General features: G+C 36.4%; 1 protein-coding gene across 1 annotated transcript in view; it reads left to right on the forward strand.

The window, feature by feature from the left end:
- Positions 1–17,630, forward strand: part of DPP8 (dipeptidyl-peptidase 8) — a 59,300-nt gene extending 41,670 nt beyond the window's left edge. Inside the window, exons 10-18 of the mRNA XM_012644821.1 lie at positions 802–881; positions 3,907–4,059; positions 4,330–4,465; positions 6,018–6,163; positions 9,107–9,253; positions 10,492–10,644; positions 12,482–12,624; positions 13,138–13,249; positions 15,610–17,630. Of these exons, the coding sequence (XP_012500275.1) occupies positions 802–881; positions 3,907–4,059; positions 4,330–4,465; positions 6,018–6,163; positions 9,107–9,253; positions 10,492–10,644; positions 12,482–12,624; positions 13,138–13,249; positions 15,610–15,732 (1,193 nt within the window). The 3' untranslated portion in view covers positions 15,733–17,630. The remainder of the gene's footprint in view (positions 1–801; positions 882–3,906; positions 4,060–4,329; positions 4,466–6,017; positions 6,164–9,106; positions 9,254–10,491; positions 10,645–12,481; positions 12,625–13,137; positions 13,250–15,609) is intronic.
- Positions 17,631–17,869: the final 239 nt, after the last annotated feature.

Consider the following 17,869-nt stretch of genomic DNA (forward strand, 5'->3'; position numbering starts at 1 on the left):
TTTTTTTTTTGTTTTTTAGAGACAGGCTCTCACTATCACCTAGGCTGGAGTGCAGTGGCATAATCACAGCTCACTGCAACCTCAAACTCTTGGCTTCAAGGGATCCTCCTTCCTCGGCCTCCCAAAGTTCTGGGGTTACAGGCATAGCCACTGTGCCTGGCCTGATTTTCGTTTTTTTAACCTTCTCCTCAGTCCACTGGGAGAGCCTCATCAAGATAGAATCTCTAAAGACAAATAGGGCATGTTGACATTTACTATGGCAAAAACTCTTACCTGGTTTATTTTTTGGCAAATGAAGAACAATTGTATTAAAACTTTTCTTCTGTGGCTGGTAAAGTAATTTGTTGCATTTTTAGAAGAAATGTCTTGTCAACCCATTAGACCTCTTTGTCTAACCAAAAGTCCAAGAATTCAGGTGCTTTTGAGTTCTTTTCTGGCTTTGCCATAAAATCTATTTTGATGTTTTCACATTATCTGCATGGATCATTCCATCATTATGCCAGAGCAGTGTGAAGACTCATAACTTGGATTTTTTTTTAACTGTAGACTTTTTGTATGGAAGTGAAATTCATATAACATTAAATTAACCATTTTAAAATAAACAATTCATTGATATTTAGTACACTCACAGTGTTTTGCAACCATCACCTGAGTCTAATTCCAAAACACTTTTATTACTCCAAACATAACTAATTTTTTAATGCATCTCCTTGGAGAAAAGAGTTAGAATACTATTCTTCATTGTTTCATTTGCTTATAGTCTGATATAAAGTACTGAATTATAACTATATTTATCTTCAGGTGATTTCAAATGTCCTGTCAAAGAGGAAATAGCAATTACAAGTGGTGAATGGGAAGTTCTTGGCCGGCATGGATCTAATGTATGTCCTTTTATTCTTCTGTTATGGTTGGTCGACATATGCTGTGTGAATGCGGTACTGAAATCAGTAATGCAACCTAAAATGACCCCAGTATTTTGAAATATTAAGTTAGGGCCTAAAAGAACTCAAGTTGTTGGAAAGGAAAAATCTTAGTTTAAATTATAAATTTCTTCATCCATTATATAGCACTGGTATTAGATGTGTTCTGGTTACAGAAGTTCACTGTTTTGAAATACATTGTTGCTACGTAATAAGAAAGGAGCTAGCCTGTACTTTTTTAGAGTCTAGCAAAAGTTGCAAGTTAGAATATAGTTTGAAAATTATTTTTAAATCTATTGTAGACTGCTTGTGTTGTGTCTACGTTAGAAATTGCATTCACTGCTCCTGAGGTAGTAATTCTCTTCCATTCACCTGTTTATCTTATCTCACAAACTTAAACTTTAGTCCACCACTGCAAAGAGTGATGGGCATTTTTACAGAGCTTAGATTGATAGAGAAGAGGAAGGAAATCCACCCTTTATTTAACTCTCAGAAGCAATTCAGTGAATTCTTTTTTTTCTTTTGTCTTTTGTAGTACCTTGCATTTGTTTCAGCTTTCAGTTAAGTGGTCAGTTTCATGAGATCCTAAGAACTCCATCCTTTCTGTGTGTGACACATGTGGTTAAGTCTATGTATGCTACCAGGATTTAGTGAAGGCTAAAATATCATTTCCTCAAATTGATATGGAGATTTATGGAAGGATTATATGTACTGGCTTCTGTAGAAATCACTTGTAGTGCCTAACATGAGAATGAAGATCCAGGTCCCAGATTTGGTAAAAACTTTAAGAATATCATAGGTGACCTTTAAAGTTTAATTTCTGCTGAGATCCTCACATGGCCTTCTGGTTATATATCCAAATATATTTTTTTCTGTTTAGGGACCTTGGATATTACTGTCACCTGAGAAAACTTATTTTGGAAATCTTAAGTTCTGATAATAGAAAATTACACTAACGTAAATTTCATGCTGTGTGGTGGCTGGACTATAAGAGTCACTAGATAATACTGAGGGAACCTCAAACGTTCTATTTACATAGATCTGATCCTTATTTGGGCAACCTACATGTCTTGTGCTACTTGCCACTAATGTGTGTTGATTTTCTTTTTTTATGTCATGTTTGTTTATGTGATGTATTTATCTCTTTCTTACCTCTTTCTGTTTTGCCTCTATTCTTGTTTTGGGTGGGAGTTTTTTTGTTTTTGTTTTTTTGTGTTTTGTGTGTGTGTGTGTGTGTGTGTGTGTGTGTGTTTTAACTTACTTTTTTCCTTCTCCGTTTTTATAAGTGACCTTGTTCCCACCCCAAAGATTTCTTTTTTTAATTCTTTCTTTTTTTCTTTTTTTTTTACCTTTTTACCTAAAATGACACAGCTTTAGATCTACTCAAAGATTTCTAATGGCAGTGACTGGGTAAACCTTTGAGACTTTTAAGCCATGTGCTTCTTTTTGTTGAGAGTGGTTCTCAAAGTGCTGGACCAGCAGCAAAACATCAATATCACCTGGGAACTTGTTAGAAATGCACATTCTTGGGCCCACCCCAGACCTCCTGAATCAGAAACTCTGGTGGTGGGGCCCAGCAGTCTGTGTGACAAGCCCTCCAGGGGCTTCTGATACATCTGTTGACTGTAAGAAGTTACATGAAACAATGAAAAGAACCATGATAGGCAGGGGTGAGGAAATGATTGGTTATTTCTTTAGTTTTGAAAGGCCAGACTCCCAGCTGCTAGGTCAAGAGCAGAACTAGTCCTAACCTTTGTCAGGGATTATCACACACCTGTGAAGCTTCCTGAACATTGTTTCCTGTCATTTGTATCCTTTCTGTATATGTTACATGGGCCAACTGAATCCCAACTGTGTTTATTTCTGTATTTATGCATACTAAAAAATATTTAATGATGAAGAAAAAAATGGGAAAAAATGAGACATTTGAAAATACTTGCTTTTAGAAATGTATCTGTTTTCTTTGGTGTGTAAAAAATATGAATTTTCTTAAATATTGTTTGAGTAGGCTGGTAGAAGATTTTTTAATGGAACAATAAAAGAAAGCCATTTATTCAGAATCTTACTATAAATTGGGAAGAGTATTAAGTGAATTCAGCCATGAGTTTACTTGCAAGTTTTTTTGAGTTCTGAAAGAGGACTTAAAAATCTTACCCGTACTTAACTATAAACTATGCCAGGCTGGGCACGCTGTGGCTCACGCCTGTAATCCTGGAACTCTGGGAGGCTGGGGCAGGAGGATTGCTTGAGCTCAGGAGTTCAAGACCAGCCGGAGCAACAGCAAGACCGAATCTCTACTAAAAATAGAAAAAATTAGCCTAGCATGGTGGCACATACCTGTAGTCCTAGCTACTCAAGAGCCTGAAGCAAGAGGATCGCTTGAGCCCAGGAGTTTGAGGTTGCAGTGGGCTATGATGACACCACTGCACTCTAGCCTGGGTGACAGAGTGAGACTCTGTCTCAAAAAAAAAAAAACTATGCCAGTATTGAAACTGTGATTGAGTTCAATTATTCGCCACCCAATAGATAAAACACTTTGCAAATTTATACAAAAGACCAAAAAAGTACTGCCTAAGATAATACTGTACTGAGAAATACACAGGATACTAAAATTAGACTCTTTCAAGTATGTATGAATGGTAGGTCTAAGCTGCAATATAGAATTTTTTTCCTTCCCTATAAAGAGTTGTTATTTTAGAGAAATAATCGTTATATTTTAAGAAAAACATGCATTCTGACCAGAAAGAAAACTATACAAACAGTGTGCAACTCAGGTGTCCTTTTTCCTCTGGACATGATCTATTCTTAGCTATAAGGCATAAGCAAAAACAGCACAGGTTTATTAACATTGGTAGCAAAATTTTAAAAATGAAGGCACAAGTCAAAGAATGACTCAGATGATTCTGAACAGAATTGCAGGTTGTTTGTTGAATTACTGGCCTTGCAAAGGTCATGTTAGCTATGAATTTTTTTGTTATTTTGACAGATCCAGGTTGATGAAGTCAGAAGGCTGGTATATTTTGAAGGCACCAAAGACTCCCCTTTAGAACATCACTTGTATGTGGTCAGTTATGCAAATCCTGGAGAGGTGACAAGGCTGACTGACCGTGGCTATTCCCATTCTTGCTGCATCAGCCAGGTATGAAGTCCATGTTTGAAAAGGATTTCTTGTCATATAAAAACTATGCTCATATAATAGGCTTTTTGGAAGATGTAAAATTTGGTGAAATTGACCTTCAGAAGCCTAATTCTCTTAGGAAAAGCTTTAAAAAGCTTAGCCTTAGCTTCTGCATTGTATGTGTACCTGGATAGTCAGCCTCTTATTATACTCTTATTATAGCAGATGTAACAGCAGATAACCTTTTTTACTTTCCCCTGAGGAAACTGTAATTTTTTCTCCTTTCCCTAGCATTGTGACTTCTTTATAAGTAAGTATAGTAACCAGAAGAATCCACACTGTGTGTCCCTTTACAAGCTATCAAGTCCTGAAGATGACCCAACTAGCAAAACAAAGGAATTCTGGGCCACCATTTTGGATTCAGCAGGTACTCTTTTTTTTCTCTGAACCTGTTCATAAGTAGGATTAGTATGTTAATGCACTAAACCTGTGTCATATGTCTACATTTCCTGGACAGAGTCTTCCCATCTCGCACTGCCTGTCCCTAAGCAACTGGGCTCCTGATTGATCTCACCTCTTCCGTTCTGTCAACTACTAAATAAGATGGGTTACCCCTCACTCTAATCAGGAGCGGGTCTGGAAGGCCTTTTTGAAAATATGATTAAAATAGTCAAGATATCAGCTAGGAAATGATTTATTCACACCTTTGGATGAGTTCTCAGATAAGCAAATGAACTTGAAGATAATGTATTCTGAGCTAGTAAGACCCTTTGAGTAGGGAAGCTGTGCTGCTTTAAAGAATAACCGGGCTGATAACTTTCTTAAACTTTTGAAGCACTTGCAGTGGCTATCTTAATAAAAGAACACTTGCTGTTTATGGGAGTGAAAGGAGCACTATGAATTTGGTTTTTGGGGGTTTTTTTGGGTTTTTTTCTTCGAGACAGAGTCTTACCCTATTGCCCTTGCTAGAGTGCAGTGGCGTTATCATGACTCACTGCAACCTCCAACTCCTGGGCTCAGGTGATCTCCTGCCTCAGCCCCCTGAGTAACTGGCACTACAGGTGGGTGCCACCATGCCCAACTAATTTTTTCTATTCTTGGTAGAGACAAGGTCTCACTCTTGCTCAGGCTGGTCTGAAACTCCTGAGCTCAAGTGATCCTCCCACCTTAGCCTTCGGGAGTACTAGGATTACAGGCATGAGCCACTGTGCCTAACCAAGAATTATCTATTTTTTAAATGCTTGATCTCTTAAATATAAAGAATGGACTAATTTTATGTATCTCCTAATCTACTTTATCCCTAAATCTTTTTTCCTGTTTTTTCTTTCATTAGTAATATCTGCCAAGGAGTTGAGAAATTAATGCAGAACCAAAGGGTATAGGTAATTTTAAAGTCCACAAGCAGAATTTGTAATATGATGATGATCTCTACTTAGACAGTAACGTTATCTACTGTACACAGACACTTAGGAGAGATTATATAGCTTTGGTGAACCAAAGACTGATGACAACTTTCTTTTTCTAGGTTCTGGTCAAGCTTATTCTCTAATGATCAGAAACAAATGTTATTGAACACTTGCAAGTTAAATTGACTAAGTTAAATATGTACTTCCTGTTTCTTTTTTTTCCCTCAGCTTTAATGAAGTATATGCCTATTTCTAATCAAGTGTATGGTTTAACCATCAATAAGTTACACTGAACTAAGCATGAAGTATTTGTATAGTTCTGTACATAGATACTTCCTAGGCTCCAAGGATTATTCAGAATACTGTGTGTCTGCTTCTGAATAGATAATTTGATATGTTTGGTAGGCTTTTTTAAAGATGGATATTCTTGTATAATTTCTAGTTTATCATCTGAAAGAGGGCTAATCAATTATTTGTGTGTGGAGGTCTGGGTTTCAGTGTCTTCTTCCTTGCTCTCAGATTATAGAGCTCCCATAAGAACTCTTTTTATAGACTCTGTGTATTACCTCACAGGTCCTCTTCCTGACTATACCCCTCCAGAAATTTTCTCTTTTGAAAGTACTACTGGATTTACATTGTATGGGATGCTGTACAAGCCTCATGATCTACAGCCTGGAAAGAAATACCCCACTGTACTGTTCATATATGGTGGTCCTCAGGTGGGCATATTTATATACATATGTACATATATATGTATGTATATATAATTTGTGATTTGTTTTTTTAAGTATATAGTCCGTTGTTTAGGTTAAGATGTTGGGCCTCTGCTGTTAATGACTCTGGCTTATGTTCTGATTATCAAGTTTAGAAGTTCAGGAAGCTGGGTTTTGTTAGATGGATAATTTGTAAATCTGTAAGTCAAATTCTTAATTTACAATATAAGGAATATAACTCTTGTGGGGAGTGGAATATTCATGGAAGTAAATAAATATGTTGCTTTCTATGTAAAGAAAGTTGTTTGGTAAATTAAATTAAATAACTAAATATCTTGGTGAATAAAAAGAGTCTTAACATTTTCAGAAAGCCTTAGTAGCCTAGCAAATTCCCCCATGCGTCTCAAGCAAACTAGAATACTTTCAATAGTTAAGGCAGCTGCTGTACTACTATTCAGCACTATAAGAAGTTTACACCTTGATTTTTCTTTTATTGGGTTAATATTAGCAGGTGACTGACTATTAAGTAAATGGTGTTGACTATCTGAGTAAAGTATTTTGGATAGATGAATTGGTTAATTGGTAATTTTTTTAATTATTTATTCTTGATTAGATATCTTACATTCAGCCTTTGAAGAAATTAAAATATAATTATAGTGTTTTTATAATGTAACTCTTAGACTCAGTAATATCCTTTATAATTATACTCAGTTATTTAGTGTCTGGAAATATATCTAGATACCAAGTCATCAAGTCATACAAAAAAATAAAAGTAAAATGACTACATAACCCATAAAATCTGAGGGATGATGGTCATGTATTAAGTTAAATCACTTTGCAAAATTTTGATTTACAAACAAAACAATTCACATTTGTATTACGGTCATCTACACAAATCATGAAAGAGTTAAATTAGACTTCTACTTAAAACTTGAAGCCAAATCTTTGTAGCTAAAGAAAAAAGGGCTTAACACAAAGCAATTCAAGAGAGAAATCACAGGACACTCTCAGAAGCTTTACATGTTTGTTGTATTATTTTGATAGTAAGGCTAAGTAAGAAGAGTGTTTCTCCTTCCCAGTGAAGAAATGATACAATATATGAGACAGGTAAAAGACATCATAAAAACTAGATTTTAAGACTTAAAGGACTCCTTATATTAGTAATTAAATTTAAAAAGGCTTAGCCACATGAAAAGATGCTCAATATCACTATTCATTAGGGAATGCAAGTTAAAACCACAATAAGATACCAGTTCATACCCATTAGGATGGCTGTTATCAAAAAGAGGAAAATCATAAACATTGTACAGGATGTGGAGAAATTGGAACCTTGGTCCATTGCTGATGAAAATGTAAAATGGTGCCGCTGCTATGGAAAACAGTATCTCAATTCTTCAAAAAGTTAAACATAGAACTACCATATGATCCAGAAATTCCACGACTAGGTATATACCCAAAAGAAATGAAACCAGGAACAGGTATTTGTACACCCACATCCATAGCAGTGTTATTCACAATAGCCAAAAGGTGGAAGCAGTCCAAGTGTCCATCAACAAATGAATGAACAAAATGTGGTATATACATTTAATGGAATGTTATTCAGCCTTAAAAAGGAGGAAATTTTCCTCCTTTGAGGAACCTTGAGGATATTATGCTAAGTGAAATAAGTCAGACACAAAAGGACAAATATTGCATTATTCCACCTGTATGAGGTACCTGTAATAGGCAAATCATAGAGACAGAAGATAGAATAGAAGTTGTAAGAACTGGAGGGAGGGAGGATGGGGTGTTATTTCAATGGGTATAGAGTTTCTGTTTGGGATAATGAAAAAGTTCTGGAAATGGATAATAGTGATAGTTACAGAACAGCGCGAATATGTTTAATGCTACTGAATTGTACACTTAAAGGATTGAAATGGTAAATTTTATGTATATTATACCATAGTTTAAAAAGTCTTAGCCAATTCAATTAAAACAAAATTGTTTGGAGTACCTTAGGAATTACAGCTATACTTTTCTGCACTTACAGAAACAATGTATCTGAAAGGCTATAAGTGAATTCCACCATGTGGCTTTTCAAAAACCGTAGGTCACCTAAGATGATTTATTGATTTCTTTCTCAAAGTATTCTTTGGAAGCATTCAAATTTGGTGAGGCCATAGAAGAATCTGGTGTTCAATTTGCAGGGAGATTTCCCCATGCGACTTCACATGGTATAGTGCCTCTGGCACTTCAGCCCTTAGGAAGATCATTCATCCTCTTGGTTGATGACTCCATTTGGCTTAATTATAAAGAGACTCCCTAATGTAAGACCAAGTCTTTTTTTTTTTTTTGAGGTGAGGTTTCACTCTGCCATCAAACCCGGAGTGCAGTGGCCTGATCATAGCTCACTGAAACCTCCAACTCCTGGGTTCAAGTGATCCTCCCACCTCAACCTCCCAAGTAGCTAAGAGTACAGACGCACGCCACCACACCCAGCCTGTGGTTTTCTTTAGATGCTCAGGTTTATGCTCTTCTAGGCCTAGTATTTTTTCCAGCTCTCTCCCTTTTTTTTTTTTTTTTTTTTTTTTGTTAAGAGATACGGTCTCTCTGTCTATCACCCAGGCTGGAATGCAGTAAGCGGGATCGTAGCTCACTGCAGCCTCACCCCCCTGGGCTCAAGAGATTCTCCCACCTCAGCCTCCCAAGTAGCTAGGACTACAGGCAGGCACCACCCAAGGCCAGCTAATTTTATTTTTTGTAGAGATAAGGTCTCACTAGGTTTCCCAGGCTGGTCTTGAATTCCTGGCCTAAGTGATCCTCTCGCCTCGGCCTCCCAAAGTGCTGGGATTATAAGCATGATCCACTTCATCTGGCCTAAGCTTTCTATTTTTTACAGTGCCTTTCCTCTCTTGTGCTTTTGTATGCTACCATATAATAAATTTCACTGAAATTGTATTTCTTCCTCAGGTACAGTTGGTGAATAATCGGTTTAAAGGAGTCAAGTATTTTCGCTTGAATACCCTAGCCTCTCTAGGTTATGTGGTTGTGGTGATAGACAACAGGGGATCCTGTCACCGAGGGCTTAAATTTGAAGGCGCCTTTAAATATAAAATGGTGTGTGAGCATAAAAACACTTTTCTTTTAAAGACATTTACATTTTTTGGTGCATTGTTTGGTGTGAATCCCCAGAGGGAGGGTTAGGGGAAGGGGCTATGAGAGAGAGAGAGAGAGAGAGTGAGTGTGTGTGTGTGTGTGTGTGTGTGTGTGTGTGTGTGTTATAGTTTGGGGGTGGGGGTAAAGGTGAAACTTGATATACACGAAGCTAGCTCATGTCTACTTGTATGTAACTTTGGGGAGCTGAGATAGAGCCACTTTTACATAGAAATACCCTCTGTTTCTATTTTGTATGTCCACCTTAGCCAGAAGGCAGACCATGTAGCTTTCAGCATCCTGTACACTGTTGAGGAATAATTGAGATTTGTTCTGTCCTCTGTAAAGAGGGAATCCAACTGGTTAGTGCCTTCCTTGTGACAAGCCTCTTTCTCTCTACAGGAAGCTTTAAATGCTACCTTTTAGAGATGCCCCATGTCCTTTCTGCTGCTTTGGGAAATGATGAGAATCCGATGTTCCTTTTGCACAGTAAGGCAGTTACTGTGTTTGCCAGTGTATTGGACATGCTGAGTAAGACATGGGGATTTTCTCCCACAGCCAGTTCTTTGACCTTATGTTGTATTTCATGTAAGTTTTTTTGTTTTTATTTTTGTTTTAGGCTCAGTTGAGTGAGATTGTGTGCACTGGCAGGCCAAGTAATATAGACAGGGTGGTGGTGGTAGGAATTAGGTCTTTAAAGAAATAGTATGTTCAGTTCCTAGAGAGTATGATGGGGAAATAGGAAGACAGGGCCTCCAGAGTGATTCCCTCTGCTTTACTGCACTAAATATTAAAAAGGAGAAGTAAAATTAATAAATCACTTAAGGGGGCTAATTTTTTGTCTTTGAGTATAGGAAGGCTTGTTGCAAGGAAGATGCTGACCTCTTAGCAGACAACAGAACAAATGGAAATGGGAAGTACCCAAATAGCGAGGGGCAGTGTGGGTAGCAGTAGGAAAGAACGTTATGATTAAGGGTAGCTAAACATTAGGACCAGGCTAGCAACAGAAGCTGTAGGGCCCTATCTCTAAATAGATTTTTAAAAAACATTTTTGGGACAGTAGAATCTCAGTTGATAGGGAATTCTAATCTAAGAGAACTTAGGAATTTTTAGTAAAAAACATTTATCAGTTTTAAAAGCACTCTTGTAATGAGACTTTCATTCATCAGAATCAGTGAAATGTTCTCCCTTTTTTTTGACAGGGTCAAATAGAAATTGATGATCAGGTGGAAGGGCTCCAGTATCTAGCTTCTCGGTATGATTTCATTGACTTAGATCGTGTGGGCATCCACGGCTGGTCCTATGGAGGATACCTCTCCCTGATGGCATTAATGCAGAGGTCAGATATCTTCAGGGTATGTGACTTCCTGTTGTACTCATTTTTGTAATAAGGGTAGAATTTTCTGTAAATTGAGGATATGAGAAAATGTTTATTTTCTGAGAGTTTACAGAGTTAGCAATATTATGGAATGTTAGGGTCTGCGTGTTTAATAGCCATGTGAGATGCATGTATATCTCAAGTGTATGTGTATATATATATATATTTTTTTTTAAACACATGTCAACTTGATGACCAGTTATTGGCTGTTCATAGACATTCCAGACATTACAGGGGGTAGTTATGATTAGTAAAGCACACACACACATACATACTGGATTGTAGTTACTTGTTTAATTGTTGGACTACAAGCTCTGAGAGCAGGGACCTGTGTGACCTGTGTACCACTGTATCCTCAGTAGTCAAGCATAATGCTTGGCACATAGTAGACCCTCAGTAAATCTGTGTTGACTGAATGGTTTATTACATATATAAATGCTTATAACTGTGTAAACAAACTCTTAGAAAAATATATTAGGAAGGCCAGGCACGGCGGCTCACACCTGTAATCCTAGCAGTCTGGAAGGCAAGGAGGGAAGATCGCTTGAGGCCAAGGAGTTCAAGACCAGCTTGAGCAAGAGTGAGACCCCATCTCTACTAAAAAAAAATTAGCTGGGCGTGGTGCACATGCCTGCAGCCCCAGCTACTTAGGAGGGTGAGGCGGGAGGATTGCTTGAGCCCAGGAATTTGAGGTTGCTGTTAGCTAAGCTGACACCACAGCACTCTAGCCCGGGCAACAGAGTGAGACTTTGTCTCCAAAAAAAAAAAAAAACAGAAAAATATACTAGAGGAAAATACATAAAGATGATAAAAATTGTTAGGACAGTAGGAATTAATGAGTTGTTTTTTTTTATGTTCAATAACATTTTATTTTATAGTGGAAATTAATTTTTACTTTTCGGAATAAAAACAATAGGATTTTTGTTCTTACACATGTACTCAAGTAGTCTTTATAATAACCACAAATGAATTCTGAAAATTGCGATAATTTCCTGAGGCTTACAGTTGCCAAGAAAGTAATTAGAATACTTAAATATGAAGCTGTTTGTAGAAACCTTAAAATGAGGCAAATTTGGTGTGTGGGTTTAGTTTTGTTTTGTTTTGTTTTGTTTTTAGACAGGGTCTTGCTCTCTTTCCCAGGCTAGAGTGCAGTGGCATCATCATAACTCCTGGGCTCAAGCAGTTCTCCTGCCTCAGCCTCCTGAGTAGCTGGGCCTACAGGCATGTGCCACCACACACTGCTAATTTTTCTATTTTTTGTAGAAACAGGGTCTCGCTCTTGCTCAGGCTGGTCTTGAACTCCTTGGCCTCAAGCGATCCTCCTACCTCGGCCTCCCAGGCTGCTAGGATTACAAGTGTGAGCCACTGTGCCCAGCTTCATTCATTGTTTTAAATTCTATACTGCCAACAGAGACTTAAAAAAAATGGCTGCTTTTCCTATATAAAGCTGACAGTTCTCACACATTTTTTTCCCCAGTTGCAGGAATGAGTTTACACTGAGACATTTGTGTGCTCCGGTTCAGTGTCCCCCTTTAAAAAAGGGGGCCCACATTGGTTTTTCAGCTAGCCCAGGTTAAGGGTTTGATACGTGGCATGCCCATGGAACATGAAACTTACCCACTCACTGAGTATCAAATTCTTGACCTTGGCACTCCACTTTGATTTTCTGTTTCTTGAGACCATGTATGCCCCAGTGGTGGGACTAAAGCCTAAGGATAATTTTAGCCTGAAAATTTGTGGTTGTAAGTTCTCATTGCTAGCCATTCTTTTTTGCTGGACCACACTTGACTGCGAATGAATGTTTTTGTATGCAGGTTGCTATTGCTGGGGCCCCAGTCACTCTGTGGATCTTCTATGATACAGGATACACGGAACGTTATATGGGTCACCCTGACCAGAATGAACAAGGCTATTACTTAGGATCCGTGGCCATGCAGGCAGAAAAGTTCCCCTCTGAGTAAGTTCAGGCTTTAATATTAAGATTATAAATTCTAAATTGTATTTTTTAAAATTGTCTTTAGTCATAATGAAAGTTAAAACACTAAAAGACCAAGACTAATGTTTTATAGAATATTAGAATGGCATGGCTGTTTCTTGAAGCTGAATTACAGGCCAATTCATATAATCAGGTTTTTTACAAGTTATATTTGAAGCAGTTGCTTATGCTGAAAGAAGTAGACAGCTGTTTCAAGGTGGAAAAAATTGTATGTTTACTTAAATGTATTTTACAAATAGGGACATGCTATAATTATTGATATGTTCTAATATTTTAATCTTTTAAATTTTTCAGTCCATTTGGCATCTGGTTACTATATTATAAATTTAAATATTGAATCCTATTATTGATACTGAATATTCTAACATTACAATATAAGGAAGTTAATATAGTTAAATGTGATTAAAGGAGTTAAATGGTTTCCCCAAATACTCTACTATTTTGCCTAATCCTCTAATATTTGCATTTTTCCAGACCAAATCGTTTACTACTCTTACATGGATTCTTGGATGAGAATGTCCATTTTGCACATACCAGTATATTACTGAGTTTTTTAGTGAGGGCTGGAAAGCCATATGATTTACAGGTGAGTTATTCTACATTTTCTAATTAAATGTAGTGATTGATTACTTTGAAATCTAATCACTCTGGAGTAAGGCCAAATTTTCAGCTATGACTACTCTCTGCTTAAGAGAACTAAATTAATAGGCAAAGTTAGTAGTGCCTAGAGTTGGATAAAAATTGAGATTCTGTTAAAGTCAGGCTGATAAACTGACCTGTCTACCTGTACCTGCTTTTAGTTTGTAAGCATGGAAAAGATGACAGGGAATCCATTCACTATTCTCCTTTGCTTTTCTTTTTCACCTTGAAAGGTGAGGAAATGCTACTTGATTTCATTGTTATAAAAAGATTTTCTAACACCTGATTACCTGAACTTATAATTTTCTTTTATTTTACATTGACATTGGGGAAGAAAGCAGCAAATTATGCTCCTCCATTGCTCCATTACTCAAAAAATGGTTTTAAGAGAAACTGTTCCTCCATTTTACTCCTTAAACAGATTGTGTGCTCACAGAAATGAAATATATTACTTTTTTCTCTTTTATATTTCAGCTGATATTTATGTAATTCAACTATGAGATATTTGTCTATATCAGCAATTTTCAAGATTTTTGGTCTCATGACTACTTTACATACCAAAGAGCTTTGTTTGTGTGGGCTATGTCTATCACTATTTCTCATATAAGATATTAAAACTGAGAAAAATTTTAAATATTTATTTTAAAATATAAGCTATTACATGTTAATACACATTTTACGGGAAAAATAAATCCCACACTGTTATGGGAAAAAACACTATATTTCAAAATAAAAAAATATAATTTACTGAGAAAAAAATAGAATTATTTTACATTTTTATAAATCCCTTTATTAAGTCTGACTTAATAAAAAAGATACCTGAATTTTTTTGATCTCTGTCTACATTCAATCTGTTGTGATATGTTGTTTTGGCTAAAGTATATGAAGAAAAATTCAGCCTCACGGAGTATGTAGTTAAGAAGTGGGAAGAGTATTTTAGCCTTTTCAGATAATTGTGGATGTTCTTTGATACTACACCAAAACTGGACGAGTGGTAGTTTTCTTAGTTTTCTTAAAAGCCGGGGGTTTTGGGGAGATTTTTCTTTTTTAATTTTTTTTTTAAGGCAAGGTCTTGCTGTGTAGCCTAGGCTGGACTCCAACTCCTGGGCTCAAGCCATTCTGCCACCTCAGCCTCCTGAGTAACTGGAACTACAGGTGTACACCACTGCACCTGGCATAAAGCTTGGTTTTAGTGTGGAATCTGAAGCCATATCTATAAATTTTCATACTCTATTATATTACAATCTATTGGATCTGATATTTCAAATGGATGTTTTACTCATCCATTCATCATCTGGAAAATATTGATTCATTGTGTTATGCCAGTCTTTAAAATTTTGACTCATTTTATTATACAATTTTTTGAAAATCACATATAGTAATGTTACCACTTTCCTGATTTTCATCAGAAAAGTATCTAAGTATTGGGACACTCATGAGCTAATAGTGGTAGTGGTAGTTTTTGCAAGTTTTCCAAAATTCTAATTTTCACTCAAAAGCTCAGATTTTATCATTGGCAAGAAATACTATCAGTGTTGTCCTTGAGGTGACTAGCTTACTTTATTTTTGAGAAAATGTTTACCAGATCCCCAAGCCTAAATAGCCATAGTTGTCAGTCATTCTTTGAAGTTAAAAATGGAATTCTGTTAAAAAAAAAAAAAAAAAAGTAGCAATTCAGCTTGCAACTCGGTTGCAGAAGTACTTTTCCTTGAGCACAAATGTTTTATGCATACTTCCCATTTTATTAACACAGAATGTTAAAAAGACTTCTACTCAAGGGTTGCAACTTAACAAAATTCTGATTTTTACTGCTACTTCAGTGAAACTGACATTTTTCATTTTTACAACAAGTTTGTGGTGTTGAAGAATACTGTGACTTCTAGTACAATTTAATGTTACTGCCTTTGATTAATACTAAGACACCAATAGTTTCACTCACTATTGCTTTTGCATCGTTAGCACAGATGCCAACCCAGGGGATAAAGGGCAAATAATGTCTTAGTATTGTTCTTAAAGTAGTTTTGACCTTGTGTATCCCTTGAAAGGGTCTCAAAGGACCTCTTGAAGTCTGCAGGTCGCACTTAAGGAATGAACTATTGGTCTACAGATAAATCCTTCATTAAGCCTAATATGTGTAAGAAATTATAGGAAGAGGAGAAGAGCCTTTAGATAGGATGTATTAAGTAATATCTCGTAGAGGCTGTTCTTCATATTATTAATGCTGATAAAAATCTCCGGAAAACCTTCAAAGAAGATGTATTATTAAATTCTTATTTTTGTGTACTTTTATTTTTTGTTGTTGTTAAGATCTATCCTCAGGAGAGACACAGCATAAGAGTTCCTGAATCTGGAGAACATTATGAACTGCATCTTTTGTACTACCTTCAAGAAAACCTTGGATCACGTATTGCTGCTCTGAAAGTGATATAATTTTGACCTGTGTAGAACTGTGGTATACACTGGCTGTTTAACCAAATGAGGAGGTTTAATCAATAGAAAACAAAGAATTGATCATCACCTTTTGGTACCTGCCAAACATCTCCTGAAAGTAAATTTGGTGCCATGCAGGCGTCTACAGCTTATGGATAGTAATCTAATAACTTAACCATACACAAACAAAATTGAATGATACATATTTCTAAGGGACCCAGAAATACAAATACCATGAGAATTACTGAAACAAATAAGACATTAGCACCATGTATCCAGACTACATTATTTTCACTTTTAATAGCATTATAAACCTCATGGATTTAATTAGTGTATTTTTACAGTATACTTCTGAGTTTGTTAAAATATGGTATTAGTGATTGGTTTGGTTCAATTCCAGAATCTCTGACTAGTTTCAGATTTGATAGCACTTAAATGTAATTGAATAGTTTATGTTTCATTGCTTGGGGTGTATCCAGCATGTTATAAACTAATCACTATTAAACCTAACTTAACCAGTCATTAATGATTTTTCAAGGATAACTTAGTGGCCTCCTAAAGACACTTATTTTGGCTCTGACCAGTTTTTAGCCAATTTAAACTGTATCTAGTATAAATAATTCTCATTTTTCTTTGATGACATGACAGAGTGGGTTTTTCCTTATGCATAAAGGCAAGTAACTGTATATGTAGCATGAATTTAATTAGTCTTATGATATTGATAATTACAGGCAGAAAAATTTGATTAGAGCTTAAATATTTGCAGGCAAGTTTCTTTTTTTCTTTTAGGAAAAAGAAAAAGTACACATTCACCTTTATTCTTCAGAAAATTTTAGTGGTGCCAGTTTCCATTCAATATTTCCTTATTAAAATGTTCCAGAGTTTCAGGGAGGTTGAAGTTCTGGGATCGCAGTGGGGTGGGGGAGACCAGGGTGTGGGAAATGACAGGGAGAAGAGGTGGTGGGGGTCTGCTTAAGAACTAAGCAGAGTAGTTTTAACAAAAATACTCATGAAAAAGTTTGGGAAGTGAAATTTAAACTCCTAGAATGTTAAGGAAACCAAAATTAAGAAATCACTCTGTTGCCATCACAGCTGCAAACTAACATTATTCAGGGGAGGAAAAGTTCCTTAGAGTTGCTATTATAATTCTAATTTTTTTTATTTTTTCCTTTTAATTTTAGAAACCTTGCAAATTTAAGCTTTACCCTTTTTAAATTATTTGACATAATTTAGATACTATGAGCTTAAAATAAAAAGGTTTACAGACAACTTCTTTCATAAGCTAATCCCCAGCAAGCTACGGCTCTCTTTTTCAGTGCTTAAAGCCTATAAATAGTTTTCTTGAGTGGCCATGACATTTTCTTGCTTTAGTCCTAGCACTTGACTGTGAAGAGAGCTCACAGGATTTCAGGTGCTAATTGGGATCTGCCTTGATAGGGGTCTTGGGGTGCTAGATGGGTCATATTGGCACCAGTGGCAGAGAAGGCATCTATGAGTTTGACCCTTTTTATCACAAGCTTCAGTGTTCAGAAAGTTATTGTTACCAATACTTTTAAACAACAAAGAAAAATTGCTGTTTCTTTCTCATCACTACAGAGTGGATTTCTCCCATAGTGAGCACAGCCGCCATTAGTAAGGATGGTGACTGTGCATCAGAGGTGTGGATTTCATCATTTAGGGCCAGGTGGGAGGTGGGAAAGGCCCAGAAATGGCAGGGTGACCTCATGGTTCTGTCCTTGGGAAGGAGATTAGATTTTGTTGTTTGTATTTATACTGTATAATAGATACCACACTTTTTCTTATTGTCTGTGTATGTATTGATTTTCATGTTTATGATATTTTCCCATGCCAAAATTTGTTTATATTTTTTCAATGTTAAATTAAATTGATTTGGGTAACTTTTCTTCCCCAGGAAAGTATTTTCCCCCTTGACTTAAGCATATATCTGACTGTTGAGGGGTTTTCTGGGGGGCTGGGGGGAGAGGACTAATTGGCCTCAAAGAATCTATCATTATATGTGAAGTAGAAATGGTATACAGTAGCTTTTCGACAGCTGCTCATTGGAAACCTTTTACCCATTAAGGCTCTTTCTTCAAAATGGCGTCTCATTTTACCAAAACAAACTTAGAAAACCTCA

This window comes from Propithecus coquereli, unplaced genomic scaffold (genome assembly GCF_000956105.1).
Source record: "Propithecus coquereli isolate 6110/MARCELLA unplaced genomic scaffold, Pcoq_1.0 Scaffold221, whole genome shotgun sequence".
NCBI lineage: Eukaryota > Metazoa > Chordata > Mammalia > Primates > Indriidae > Propithecus > Propithecus coquereli.